At 40.0% G+C, this 15186-nt stretch overlaps 1 protein-coding gene across 6 annotated transcripts in view; it reads right to left on the reverse strand.

The window, feature by feature from the left end:
- LOC126248388 (uncharacterized) overlaps positions 1-15186 on the reverse strand; it is a 246169-nt gene that overhangs the window by 41923 nt on the left and 189060 nt on the right. For all 6 annotated transcript variants that reach the window (XM_049949339.1, XM_049949338.1, XM_049949335.1 and 3 more), the window contains exon 5: positions 7382-7516. In XM_049949339.1, the coding sequence (XP_049805296.1) occupies positions 7382-7516 (135 nt within the window). The remainder of the gene's footprint in view (positions 1-7381; positions 7517-15186) is intronic.

Raw genomic sequence — 15186 nt, forward strand, 5'->3', positions numbered from 1 at the left:
ATGCAGGGGTGAAACTGTAAACAGTAGGTGGGCTTGAAAATCACAGTCGGCCTCTAGAAGCAAAGTCCCATTATGTAAGCGAGAGCAGGATATTACAAGGCCTGCAATTTCATCATCACTTTTCTGAATAACAAACAGATTCACTGTAGCAAAAGACTCACCTCCTTTGGTATGTGACACCAGGAGGAACTGAGGTGCAGCTGGGAGAGTCACTGAATATTTAGCCTTATTCCATTTACGTCTATTGGACGTGAACTGAGATGACGATGATTGGATCATTGGGATAAAATCTCTTATGATTGCCAGTGTCTCCAATTGCACACTCCTTTCAACTGGGGGCCCCTCAGAGGGGAGCTCACATGCCTTAAGCGATTGTTCACACCTCATGTCACACCTCCCAAACTCCACACAGTGGGACCAACTGACAATTGGGAGGTAACAGCTGATGCGATCACCCCTCCCTGGGCCTGGCCTTTATCAGGAGGTATGTGTGAACCCTACTTGTCGACCTGGGGCTGGGAATTACGTGTTACCCAGTCACCTATTATGCATCAAACATGTGGGTCGGCCGTCAGGACTGCACAGGGAGAAAGAAGAAACAAAGAGAGACCTCAAATGCCAAACCAGAGGAAGGGGAAGAGATGGAGAACAAAGGAAGAAGGAAAAAAACAGTAGACGAAGGTCTGTTCCAAAACTGGGCTACCGAAATCTCAGAACACATTCCTGAATGTACCAAAGACATGTTCCCTAAGGGAGGGGAAAAAGAATAGCATGAGAATAGACATGCAGCATGGAAAGGGAAGAGGTGCTGCAATGGCTGGGGCCCCATGGTAGCCAAGCACAAAAACACACCCATGAATGGCGAGCCCCCTGGGGGAAGGGGGGGGGGGGGACATTTTGTACTGTCAATGGCTAACAATTGTGGTAATTTCGACCTCATATCTACAGTAATCTTGACAATATGCAAAATTGCACAAAAACAGAATTTAGAACTTCCCTGACTAAGTAATTTGCTGACAAGTTTGTAAGTATTAGCTAAAAGTCAATGAAGATGTTTGATTATATATCTAACTTTTCAGCATCAGAACAAAATTATTTTCTGTAAAGCACTTATTTTTACATAATAATTTTTTATTTTTATTTGCACTATGATTTATGCTAAATAATGCCAATGTCATTTGTTTTATTGCTTAAGTGAATGGGGAATAAATGTGGTATATTTTGGCTGAAAACACGGGATTGTACAGATCTAAATTGAATGCTGATTTGCTACGTTGGGACTCAGCCAATCAGAAGCATGATTTTTTCACACATTGGGTCTGTGAGTGGGATTGGGATCTGGGTCTTCAGAATTTAGGAAGCTTATTTATTGTGACAGTAGGGGAGGTTGCACTGAGCTCTATAAAATGCATTAATCCTGACTAACTGCCAAAATTATAAGACTGCAACATATAACAATATGGCCACGTACAACCTTAATGACAACTATGCAAATTCTGGAGGTTTTCAGTTGCATGATACAAAGATATACAATGTGAAAGGGCACAAATTATGCTACAGAACTGATGTATCAAATGCCTCACAAGCTGATAAGTGAAGCAAAATATGTGCATTTTCTCAACAATATCTGCTGACGCGTGGCACACATGACGGTCATCATATTTGGTATCTTTTATAGAAACAGCTTATTTTAAAACTATATATCTTGACTATGTTTGTCCAATATTAATGAGATTTTAATAGGTTTTCAGGCACATATATTGGTAGTGTAAATCTCAAGTTACAGAATTTTTCAGTCACAGGTAAAAAAAGTTCTTATAATTTTCTAAACTAAATATTTCTCAGCCCATAACAAACTTATAACAGGAAGCTTGGCTTAGTTCTGAAGTTCTTTTTCATGTTTATCAAAAACCGCAACCAATGTGACCATAAAGTGTGATACACAATTTATGATGAGTGTTATTGTAGAGTGGTTCTATGCTTGCTGGAATGTGTGATCGGCTGACAGTGGCTGTAGCTTGCAGTGGTCATTGGGTGTGTGAGATGCCTGCCGATGAGGTGCACAACATGTTTGCCTCCGTTAGCTGAAAGGACAGGCAGGACGCATGTCCCAGCAACTATGAAAGTGTTAAAATGGCTTCTTAATGATTGTGTTGCATGTGAGCAAGTTGCATTGCAATCTGTATATGGCACAGACTTGGTGGAGTAAATGTGTACTTAAAAAGTGAAAATATATGAGTTCTCATTCAGTGGCTTTCACTCAATGGATAGTTTCATTAAGAGCCAGAAGTTGAAAACATTTTTGCACCGTGCTGACATGTGTAGTGTGACTAGTTTTTATTATAGCTTTTCTAATCAAGAACATCTGCAGAAAAATTCACCAAAAGATGAATGGAACATTTGCATTGCTGCAATGAAATTTGGATTGTGTTATATCAATGACAGATACCCTACCCATTTCAGCTCAGAACGTGACTCATTCTTGACCATTGATCTTATAATTTGCTTGCCCAACTCAGTCACCATATTGCAAGGGGTGCATATAAACTATTTAACAGTGACCACACTCTGCTGCTTTTGTCATTCTCAGTCTGCCCCGCGGTTCTGGCGCTGCAGCCCGGAACCGCGGGACTGCTACGGTCGCAGGTTCGAATCCTGCCTTGGGCATGGGTGTGTGTGATGTCCTTAGGTTAGTTAGGTTTAAGTAGTTCTAAGTTCTAGGGGACTTATGACCTAAGATGTTGAGTCCCATAGTGCTCAGAGCCATTTTGAACCATTCAGTCTGCCCCACACCTCACAAACTGACTCACCAGGCTTTCAAGAAAGCAAACTGATAGGCCTACACTTTAAATGTCAGTTTTGCTGTTTCCACAACCTGGACCTACTGATAATGTTCTTCCAGATGCCACTGCAGCAATTAGCAATGCCACTTGTGTAGTGAAATCATTCTTCAAGAGTCCATGAATATTCAGAGTCTTTAGCTTAATGGCTGTATTTCTACTAATTCAGCTTTCATGGAACATTTTGTGGTCCACTTTATTCGTATCAGTTACCACCTCTTATTCTCCCACTTCACAGGCATGGACACTATTCTGAGCCACGTAACAAACTATTTACAGAATAGGGACTGCTTTGTGCCCTTGATTAATCACGTAACATGGCCCATACTCTGACCAGATCCATAATTAAATGATCCAACCCCTGTATGAGGCTCAGAAGAATTACCTTAATAGTTTTTAATTGTGTCTAGCTCAGAGATGAATTCCCATAAGCCAGGAATAGATCCAACTTCCACTGATAGTTTCTGACCAATCAGCCTTATTGGTCTGCTACATAAATTACTCGAGATGATGTTGGCCCATTAATTGTGCTGGGTCCTCCAGCCACATTGCCTTTTATTGACCTACCAGTGTGATTTCTGAGAGGTCTGGTCCACAACCAACTACCTGTTCAGTTTAGAAATGGCAAAATGACTTGCCTTTACTAAATGTCACAATCTTTTTGCAGTTTTTTTTTTCCAACATATATTAAGCATGTGACACTGTTTGACATCATCACATACTGATCTCACTCCACGGCAGGATCATTCAAGGTTAACACAACTCAGCTCCTGAAAGTTTTGGGAGAATGATGTACCTGAGAAATCTGTTCTCAGTGTCTCCCTTTTCTATATAGCTGTTAATGGAATCTGCAGGACTGATGGTTACTCCTGCCATCTGTAGGTCAACTCCAAGAAGCCATACAAAGGGTTACACACTTTTCTCATCATATAATGATTCACTTGGGTCCAGAACTTTTCCTAGGAATCCAGTGTTTCAAAGCAGCTGTACCATCACCCATTCTGGGCTTACCCTTTGATGATAAACTGCCATGGATGCTGGACATCCATCAGCTCAAATGAAGTTGCACCTGGAAACAGAATGCACTCAGATTCCTTAGTCATACCTCTGGGGGAGTGGATTGTTCCACTCTATTACATTTCTACAGCGTTCTAGTTTTATCACGGTGTGACAATCCAGACGCCAAGTATGTGGTTAAGTGGTACCATCAGACTAGTAGATCCAGTTCACAATTTTCGCTCATCCCTTCCTGGTGTGTACTTGGACTGCAAATTTGGCTATATCTATCCAATGGACATAAAACTTCCATTTCCCTCTTTATCCATCAACACACTTTTCTCAATGTTATGTATAAGTACCAAGGCACCAAAGTCATTTATATCAACGGCTCTCAAATACAAGGACAGAATGCACTTTTGTATATAATAATGGCCACAAACCGCACTCTCTGCCGAAGGCCTGTATTATCTTCACAGTGGACTGTTGGCTATTGCCAGAGCCCTCTGCTTTATCATGAAGAAAGACCCCAACCAATTTCTGATATACTCTGACTTTATAACCAGTCTATAGGCAATTAGTCAATACAACCTCACCACTTGATGTTGTCCACTATCCATGATCTCAGCCACACTGGCCACTTAACTGTCTTTCTTTGGACCCCAAATGATATCAGGATCCCTGAGAATGAGATAATTGATTGTCTACCCAGGGAATCAACTGAATCTGATAGTGAGGTTACTACACCCTGACCCATGAATACATCTAGAGCAAGCAGTCTATTACAGCTGGAATAGGGAATTGCTGTGAGCACTAACTCCAATTTGTGTATGTTTATTCTGCCATGTTTTCAAAGGATTCAATTGCATTATTACAGATACATTTGAATAGATGATCAATCATTGTGTGATAGAGAAAGTAACTCTGAAATGGCAAATACTTGGCAGTAACAGTTTACTGTACAATCCTAAGAGAATGTAATCATCTGAACATGTAGTGTAGTGCCCCTCAAGTGCTTACCGAAGACCAAATCAACATAAGGACATATATACATTGTTGCCACATAAGTATCCTTCTATACACGGAAACTATGTGTTGACCCCCATCAGAGACTTTTCCGAGTTTGTTTCTCACTTGCAACCATCAGGAACAAGCAGGAAACATACTATTTTCATTGTGTGGTAAGCTAGTGAAATGTTGTTGAACAAAAAACTTGTTCTAGAGAGGCAGAAGACTAAATGTTCATGCCTTTCATTCATTAACATGGCGTTTGTGAAACCATCTTACAGAAAAGTGATTACTTGCTATCAGAAAGTTTATTATACAATTAAGGGAAATGTTACTGAGCAGTAATAGAGTATTGAGGTGGTGAAATTACACTATTAGGATCACCTGGTTTTTTAAACTATAACACAGATGAACACACACACATCTGTAATGACCAGCAAGGAATAGAACAGTAATTCAAAACTTTACCTTTGAGACTGAATCAGGTAGAACAACTGCACTCATGTAAACCATTTAGGAAACTGACTATGAAACATTAACTCAAAAGAATCAACACAACTTCCAAACTTTTTATAAGTAATGAACAGTGCACAGTGCAACAATTTAGTGTTGGTCAGGCCTTTCCACGGACAGTAAATATCTCTTCTGAATAAGAGATACCTGCTTTTGTGAATTAGGAAATCAACTATGGTAAGTTCTGCTTTCACTAGTGCTGAGGAGTGCAATAAAACAGGATCGGTAAAACCTAATGTACAATGGAAAAACTTGCAATATACCTTGTAAAATATTTTGATGCAACCCATCATGAACTGAGAGCAGAGTCATGAACTCAAAACTCTGTTTCATTAATGAAGTGACATTGCATTGGTACATCAGACAGAATGACAGCTCGCACCACGTGGGTCCAGCTCAACTGACCATGGCCATTACTCGAAGGTGGGACTCAGCCAACCAAAGCACATCAGATAGTGCATGCCACTGTCTGGCCCACCCCCTGTCCAACTAATGAAGCATGCTCAGTGAAGAAATCTTTGCATAAAACTATCAGTACAACTGCTGTTCTTTTTTCTGGTATTAACCCTACTGGGAAAGGATCATTTTTGGTTCAATTGTTATTTGTGACAAAGATCACCCGAGTATAAGACATGTTACAAGAATAAAACTTTCAAAAACAACATTGGTGCCTTTACATATATTCACCAATGTTAACGTAGTATTTGGTGCTACTACCTGCCCACTAAATAAATCTCTTTACCCGCCGTTTCTGGATTACTCAGTGCTCACTGTCGCTCTAGTGCTATACTGTCCCTGGAACTTTATTTAATGGCAATAGTCACTATTTTTTTTTACCAACTGAGTGAATTTATTGATTCTTGGGTTCACAATTGCATAATGGTATGACTGTTATTCATTCCATTGATTTCAATATTTTACATCCTGGCTATGAACTGTTATGAAAAGTTCATATCAGAACACAAATGCCATGGAACACAAACTGATTTTGGCCAAGCTTCTGACTATGTACACTACTGCTCCCTATACTTCCATGGCAACACAGACAATTTTGTTTACTCTTCATGGAATGTTAACTGTATCACATCCAGTTCTTGAGTTATGGCCATGAATCGACCTTGTTAACTGGTAGTTACTTAGGTTTCATCTAGCAAAGACAAGGCCACTACAAGTTTACACACTAGTTACTGTCATTATATCTGGTCATTTGAAAAAGGCCTGCAATGCACCTGATGGATTTTTTATGTCATTTAAACATTAATTTTGAGCTTAATTTTGGCAGGAGTGGAAAAATGTGAAACATGGGCATGTAATAGGATTTATTTGTCGACACTGCTCCTCAGCTTGTACAGCAGACAGATTCAGCTCGTACAGTACACAGATCACACATGATAGTCTGTCACAATTTTCTTGTGTGGGTATCCCAGCTGCAATTGTGAAAGTCTAACAATCTGGTTTAGTATCATGACTGGGAGAATTCAGATTAAATATAATGGCTTCATAACAGTGTACAGGTATACAGCTGATATTCCGTGTTCAATGGGAACAATATTTCAGTGAGCAGCCCTATTTCCATTATCTGGTGCATGCCTCATGATGGCTACGGTTTGCTCATCAAAATATTTGCCTCCCGGCATCAGGTACTGGCAATACAATCATGGACAGTTCTGTCATCCAATATAATGGGAGAAGTTAAAGAATCACACAATCACATAATGTCTTCAGTTTTATGGTCATTTTTCTGCAGTAAAAGTGCCTAAGCGAAGTGTTGCATATCTACATTGCTAACACTAAACTGTGTCACATATTTTCAAGATTGGTACAAGATGTGATGAGTGTTGTCATTTGCATATAAGCACTGTGGCACAGGGTACAACTTTGGGTAAATCATCTATGCAAATAATGAACAAGAATAGATCTCTAAGACAACATGACATAACACCATCCTTGCATTTTTGTTAACTTTAACATAAAAAGCATGCTACAACATATCATGAAACACATGTTCCACAAGGTGACAGTACTTTCAGTTCCTTCTGATTTTCTTGGTTCAAAGCAAGATTCCCAAGAGCTTTAATGGCTGCTAGCTTGACTGCAAGTCTGGGATGAGTAAGGAGATTCTGAATTCTGAAGAGGCAACCAGCTTCCCTCAGAGTATCCTGAAAAATAAATAAAGATTTCTATTGCTAAAAACGTAATATAACACTTGAAATTTAAGACTAATAAGCAATCAAGTACGAATAAATTCTTCAGAGGTGGAGAGGAATACTCCGATTAAAAATGGATGCACTTCCGGAAATGGAAGCTATCAAACAACAAAACCACAACAGTGATTTAAATCTACACAACATTATATTTCTGTAATACATTACTATAAGCTGGTTTGTTGCAAGTTGAAAAGAAAGTTTCTGTGGCACTGGTCTCTACACATTATATATTGGCAGCTTAAAGTCACAATTATAATAGCAAATAACAAATGCCCATTCTTCCATAATATTCCAGTTCTGTCATACAAATACCCAGTTATATTGTACATGAATAAGCTGCTTGTCTTACAATTTTAAAGTAGACTTCACCATCATATTCTGGATTGGTACAACTGACACACTGTTTATACCAGGAAACACTGTGAAAAATGCATGTTCTACACGAGCTGCAGAAATTAATTCTACAAGGATAGCACATCATCTCAAGAATAAATGGAAATCTTTCACATTTTTTGATAATGCATACTGCAAAGATACAGTCACAAACTTCAGTGGCACTGGTCAATATTGTTAGTTTCTTCGTGTTTCGAGAGTGCTCCTGCTATCCAACTGCATACTGAATTAACGAATAGCAGGCCCAACGGTTAATATGTTCTTTACTTCACTCCATGATCAGTTTCAGCTTCCGATCATACTTCATCATAGCATAGTATCTACTAAAAAATGGCTTAAAATATACACTGCCTCACAAGAAAAGTGAGCGCCTACAAGGAGAAGGGAATGAAATAAAATTTCATGGGTTGCGAGTGTATGTAATGCTATTTCAGTGATCACAAATTCATGTCAAATTTACAACGAACTTTGGCAGTATGAGCTCACATATCAGTATTATCTAGCCCTCTTTCTAACATGGATAGGTGCACTGATTTGGTTAGAGAGGGTGTCAAAGCCTCTGCACCCTCTCCTGAGCCAAGCTGGCCCATAAATGTTTTAACTGGTTCTTGATACCCCAGATACTGGCACTGGTACAAAGTGGTGAGTTGGACCCTCACATGTGCTGTGGAAGACAGATCCGGGAATATTTCTGGCCATGAGAGTACCTTGTCATTAGATTAGATTAGATTAATACTAGTTCCATGGATCATGAATACGATATTTCGTAATGATGTGGAACGAGTCGAATTTTCCAATACATGACATAATTAGGTTAATTTAACAACATACTTAAGTTAATATAACAACTTTATTTTATTGTGTTTTTTGTTTTTCTTTATTTTTTATTTTTATTTTTTTAATTTTTTTTTTAATTTATATCTAAAAATTCCTCTATGGAGTAGAAGGAGTTGTCATTCAGAAATTCTTTTAATTTCTTCTTAAATACTTGTTGGTTATCTGTCAGACTTTTGATACTATTTGGTAAGTGACCAAAGACTTTAGTGCCAGTATAATTCACCCCTTTCTGTGCCAAAGTTAGATTTAATCTTGAATAGTGAAGATCATCCTTTCTCCTAGTATTGTAGTTATGCACACTGCTATTACTTTTGAATTGGGTTTGGTTGTTAATAACAAATTTCATAAGAGAGTATATATACTGAGAAGCTACTGTGAATATCCCTAGATCCTTAAATAAATGTCTGCAGGATGATCTTGGGTGGACTCCAGCTATTATTCTGATTACACGCTTTTGTGCAATAAATACTTTATTCCTCAGTGATGAATTACCCCAAAAGATGATGCCATATGAAAGCAATGAGTGAAAATAGGCGTAGTAAGCTAATTTACTAAGATGTTTATCACCAAAATTTGCAATGACCCTTATTGCATAAGTAGCTGAACTCAAACGTTTCAGCAGATCATCAATGTGTTTCTTCCAATTTAATCTCTCATCAATGGACACACCTAAAAATTTGCAATATTCTACCTTAGCTATATGCTTCTGATTAAGGTCTATATTTATTAATGGCATCATACCATTCACTGTACGGAACTGTATGTACTGTGTCTTATCAAAATTCAGTGAGAGTCCATTTACAAGGAACCACTTAGTAATTTTCTGAAAGACAGTATTGACAATTTCATCAGTTAATTCTTGTTTGTCAGGTGTGATTACTATACTTGTATCATCAGCAAAGAGAACTAACTTTGCCTCTTCATGAATATAGAATGGCAAGTCATTAATATATAATAAGAACAACAAAGGACCCAAGACTGACCCTTGTGGAACCCCATTCTTGATAGTTCCCCAGTTTGAGGAATGTGCTGATCTTTGCATGTTACGAGAACTACTTATTTCTACTTTCTGCACTCTTCCAGTTAGGTACGAATTAAACCATTTGTGCACTGTCCCACTCATGCCACAATACTTGAGCTTGTCTAGCAGAATTTCATGATTTACACAATCAAAAGCCTTTGAGAGATCACAAAAAATCCCAATGGGTGGTGTTCGGTTATTCAGATCATTCAAAATTTGACTGGTGAAAGCATATATGGCATTTTCTGTTGAAAAACCTTTCTGGAAACCAAACTGACATTTTGTTAGTACTTCATTTTTACAGATATGTGAAGCTACTCTTGAATACATTACTTTCTCAAAAATTTTGGATAAAGCTGTTAGAAGGGAGATTGGACGGTAATTGTTGACATCAGATCTATCCCCCTTTTTATGCAAAGGTATAACAATAGCATATTTCAGTCTATCAGGGAAAATGCCCTGTTCCAGAGAGCTATTACACAGGTGGCTGAGAATCTTACTTATCTGTTGAGAACAAGCTTTTAGTATTTTGCTGGAAATGCCATCAATACCACGTGAGTTTTTGCTTTCAAGCAAGTTTATTATTTTCCTAATTTCAGAGGGAGAAGTGGGTGAGATTTCAATTGTATCAAATTGCATAGGTATGGCCTCTTCCATTAACAGCCTAGCATCTTCTAATGAACACCTGGATCCTACTATATCCACAACATTTAGAAAATGATTATTAAAAATATTTTCAACTTCTGACTTTTTGTTCGTAAAGTTTTCATTCAATTTGATGGTAATACTGTCTTCCTCTGCTCTTGGTTGACCTGTTTCTCTTTTAATAATATTCCAAATTGTTTTAATTTTATTATCAGAGTTGCTGATTTCAGACATGATACACATACTCCTGGATTTTTTAATAACTTTTCTTAATATAACACAGTAGTTTTTATAATTTTTGATAGTTTCTGGGTCACTACTCTTTCTTGCTGTCAGATACATTTCCCTTTTCCGGTTACAAGATATTTTTATACCCTTAGTAAGCCATGGTTTGTTACAAGGTTTCTTACGAGTATATTTAACTATTTTCTTGGGGAAGCAGTTTTCAAATGCATTTACAAAAATGTCATGAAATAAATTATATTTTAAATTGGCATCAGGTTCACGGTACACCTCATCCCAGTCTAACTGCTGTAGGCTTTCCCTGAAATTTGCAATTGTTAAATCGTTGACTGAACGTACTACTTTGGAGGACTGTTTAGTATTGCTGAATGGAGCTATGTCATATATTGTAACTAGCTGTGCACCATGATCAGAAAGACCATTCTCAACAGGCTGAGCATTTATCTGGTTAAACTTATCTTGGTCTATAAAGAAGTTATCTATCAGTGAGCTGCTATCCTTTAGCACCCGAGTAGGAAAATCAATAACGGGTGTCAAATTGAAAGAACCGAGTAATGCTTCAAGGTCATTTTTCCTATTACCCTCTTTCAGAGAATCTACATTGAAGTCCCCACAAATAATAATTTGCTTCCCCCTGTCTGACAGATAGCACAACAAGGAGTCCAAATTTTTCAGAAATACACTCCTGGAAATGGAAAAAAGAACACATTGACACCGGTGTGTCAGACCCACCATACTTGCTCCGGACACTGCGAGAGGGCTGTACAAGCAATGATCACACGCACGGCACAGCGGACACACCAGGAACCACGGTGTCGGCCGTCGAATGGCGCTAGCTGCGCAGCATTTGTGCACCGCCGCCGTCAGTGTCAGCCAGTTTGCCGTGGCATACGGAGCTCCATCGCAGTCTTTAACACTGGTAGCATGCCGCGACAGCGTGGACGTGAGCCGTATGTGCAGTTGACGGACTTTGAGCGAGGGCGTATAGTGGGCATGCGGGAGGCCGGGTGGACGTACCGCCGAATTGCTCAACACGTGGGGCGTGAGGTCTCCACAGTACATCGATGTTGTCGCCAGTGGTCGGCGGAAGGTGCACGTGCCCGTCGACCTGGGACCGGACCGCAGCGACGCACGGATGCACGCCATGACCATAGGATCCTACGCAGTGCCGTAGGGGACCGCACCGCCACTTCCCAGCGAATTAAGGACACTGTTGCTCCTGGGGTATCGGCGAGGACCATTCGCAACCGTCTCCATGAAGCTGGGCTACGGTCCCGCACACCGTTAGGCCGTCTTCCGCTCACGCCCCAACATCGTGCAGCCCGCCTCCAGTGGTGTCGCGACAGGCGTGAATGGAGGGACGAATGGAGACGTGTCGTCTTCAGCGATGAGAGTCGCTTCTGCCTTGGTGCCAATGATGGTCGTATGCATGTTTGGCGCCGTGCAGGTGAGCGCCACAATCAGGACTGCATACGACCGAGGCACACAGGGCCAACACCCGGCATCATGGTGTGGGGAGCGATCTCCTACACTGGCCGTACACCACTGGTGATCGTCGAGGGGACACTGAATAGTGCATGGTACATCCAAACCGTCATCGAACCCATCGTTCTACCATTCCTAGACCGGCAAGGGAACTTGCTGTTCCAACAGGACAATGCACGTCCGCATGTATCCCGTGCCACCCAACGTGCTCTAGAAGGTGTAAGTCAACTACCCTGGCCAGCAAGATCTCCGGATCTGTCCCCCATTGAGCATGGTTGGGGACTGGATGAAGCGTCGTCTCACGCGGTCTGCACGTCCAGCACGAACGCTGGTCCAACTGAGGCGCCAGGTGGAAATGGCATGGCAAGCCGTTCCACAGGACTACATCCAGCATCTCTACGATCGTCTCCATGGGAGAATAGCAGCCTGCATTGCTGCGAAAGGTGGATATACACTGTACTAGTGCCGACATTGTGCATGCTCTGTTGCCTGTGTCTATGTGCCTGTGGTTCTGTCAGTGTGATCATGTGATGTATCTGACCCCAGGAATGTGTCAATAAAGTTTCCCCTTCCTGGGACAATGAATTCACGGTGTTCTTATTTCAATTTCCAGGAGTGTAGATGAAAATTTCCTGATGGGGACCTATATACAGTTACAATTATAAATGTGCCTTTATTTAATTTAAGCTCACAGGCACATTCTTCTATATGTTTCTCTACACAAAACTTTTTTGTTTCTATACTTTTTGCACAATGATAACTTTTGACATATATGGCAACTCCTCCTTTCTCCATATTTTCTCTCATTACATGTGCAGAGAGCTTATATCCACTTACATTTACCTTATCCATATCAGTAACAATGTGATGCTCCGACAGGCATAGTATATCTATTTCATTCTCAGCTTCTAAATCTTCTAAACAAACCAGAAGCTCATCTACTTTATTCTTTAAACTCCCAATATTTTGATGAAATATACTTACATTATTTTTAATTATACTTTTATGAGAACCATTCCTTATTCCAACATTTGTAGTACTCTCCTGTCTGAGTTTCTCATTGTGCTTAGGCCTAGTTCCTATACCAGTGGTCACACGGTGTTCAGAGAGGCAGATTATGTCAACTGGGTTGGGTGACTTTAATTCATCAATGCAGTTACCTAGGACTGAGATACAACTTGGTGGAGATAAAATTTCTGGTGATTGGTGAAAATTTATAATTGATAGCTGTGATTGGTGATCCAATGTGCTAGAATTGTGCTGTTTAATTTCTTTCCTAAACTGAAGATTTGTTTCAATCCTGACCTCTCGTAGAACTTGACATCTTTCTGTCTTACCTATCCTAAAAAAGGTGCTGCTCCAACACCTGTAACCACTGGTATTTTACCATTCATGGCAGTGCCTCCCCCCCTTAAATTTCCTGCTATTACCCCAGCCAGTTTCCCCTTCCCTTTCCTGTTGAGATGTAGGCCGTGCCTGGTATAGTCCCACCTACTGAGATAATCAACAGGAACCACACCAATATGAGCCCCCGCACCCGACCCAAGCAGCCGTTCCAACTCCAAATTAACTCTCCCAACAGAAGAGTCCAAATGAGGCCGGTCATGGCGTCTCAGGACAGATACAAATTCAACATTGGTGTGTCTCGATGCCGACGCAATCTTTACCAGGTCACACTCTATACTGTACCCAGGATCTCTGTCGATGCTGTTCCCTGGCCCTCCCACAATAACCACGGTGTCTTCCCTGGTAAATCCTTTACAGAGTGAACCTAAATCCTCTGTCACCTGATCCAGACTAGCACTTGGTTTGAAAAAATTTGTGACCTGGTATTCTGGTCCTAATTCCTCCTGCAGAAGTTGGCCTACACCTCTGGCATGAGAACTGCCTAACAACAAAACTTTCTTCCTTTTCGATGACTTCCCTACATTCTTTTTCAATTTCCTATTGAAAGTTTGTTGTGTCCTGTCTACACCTACCTCTGCTTGAGGCTCATCAGTTTCTAACTGAAGCAACCGGTCAAACTTATTTTTGACATTCACCACAAAACTGTCAGACTTAGTTCTAGGCCTGTTCCTTCTGCTACCTGTTGCCACTTCCCACCTCTCTTTGCCCTTCTCCCTCCTTAACCTATCCAGATCTTCCCTAGCCTGATCTAGCTCAGCCTGAAGGGCAGCAATTTTCCCCTCCTGTTCACTATCTTCCTATCTCTGCTGCAAATCCTACATAACCCCTGATGAGCCTGATCCACTTTCCCAACACCCACGCCACTGCAATCCCCCCAGTGAAAAAAACTACTACATCCATCACACCAAACCCCGGAACTAACAATTCTACGGCAAGTCAGGCACTTCTCACTCATGGCAAAAATAATACTTTAGCTAGAATAAATCAATTAAATTACCGAAAATCAAAAAAGACGTTACAAGAATTAAGCCTATTCACAAATGTATATAAGCAAGTTTCTGATTTAAAATTCCGCTGTTTTTCTGAGATCTGTATTAAAACAATGAAGGTATACGCTATTTATTATATATTTCACTCGATTGAATGAAAAAAAGGACAATTAAACGAGGTAATTTAACTTTGATTCTCCAAAAAAGTTACGAGAATTAGGCCTATAAACAAATGTATACAGGCAAGTTTCTGATATAAAGTTATGCTGTTTTTCTGAAATCTGTATTAAAACAATGAAGTTACACGCTATTTACGGTAGTTTACTTATTTGTTACCGAGAAACTAGTTAAATTACCGTGAAACAATAAACAAACACGTTTACAAAATTTAAGCCTAAGCGCGACTTCGCGAAGTTAAAATCTTTTCGTGTTTTCTGAAAAATACGCAAAGAAAAGTCAAACCTTTAATGGCAAGACTAAACGATATACTAATGCACGTATTTAGTTTGTTGTCGGCGTTAAACTAAATTATATTCCTGTCTAAATCACTTAACTTTCTGGAAATGGTTTCTGGCGTCACTTACTCGGCGGCCATCTTGGAA

The sequence above is a fragment of the Schistocerca nitens genome, chromosome 3 (genome assembly GCF_023898315.1).
Source record: "Schistocerca nitens isolate TAMUIC-IGC-003100 chromosome 3, iqSchNite1.1, whole genome shotgun sequence".
Classification (NCBI taxonomy): Eukaryota; Metazoa; Arthropoda; class Insecta; order Orthoptera; family Acrididae; genus Schistocerca; species Schistocerca nitens.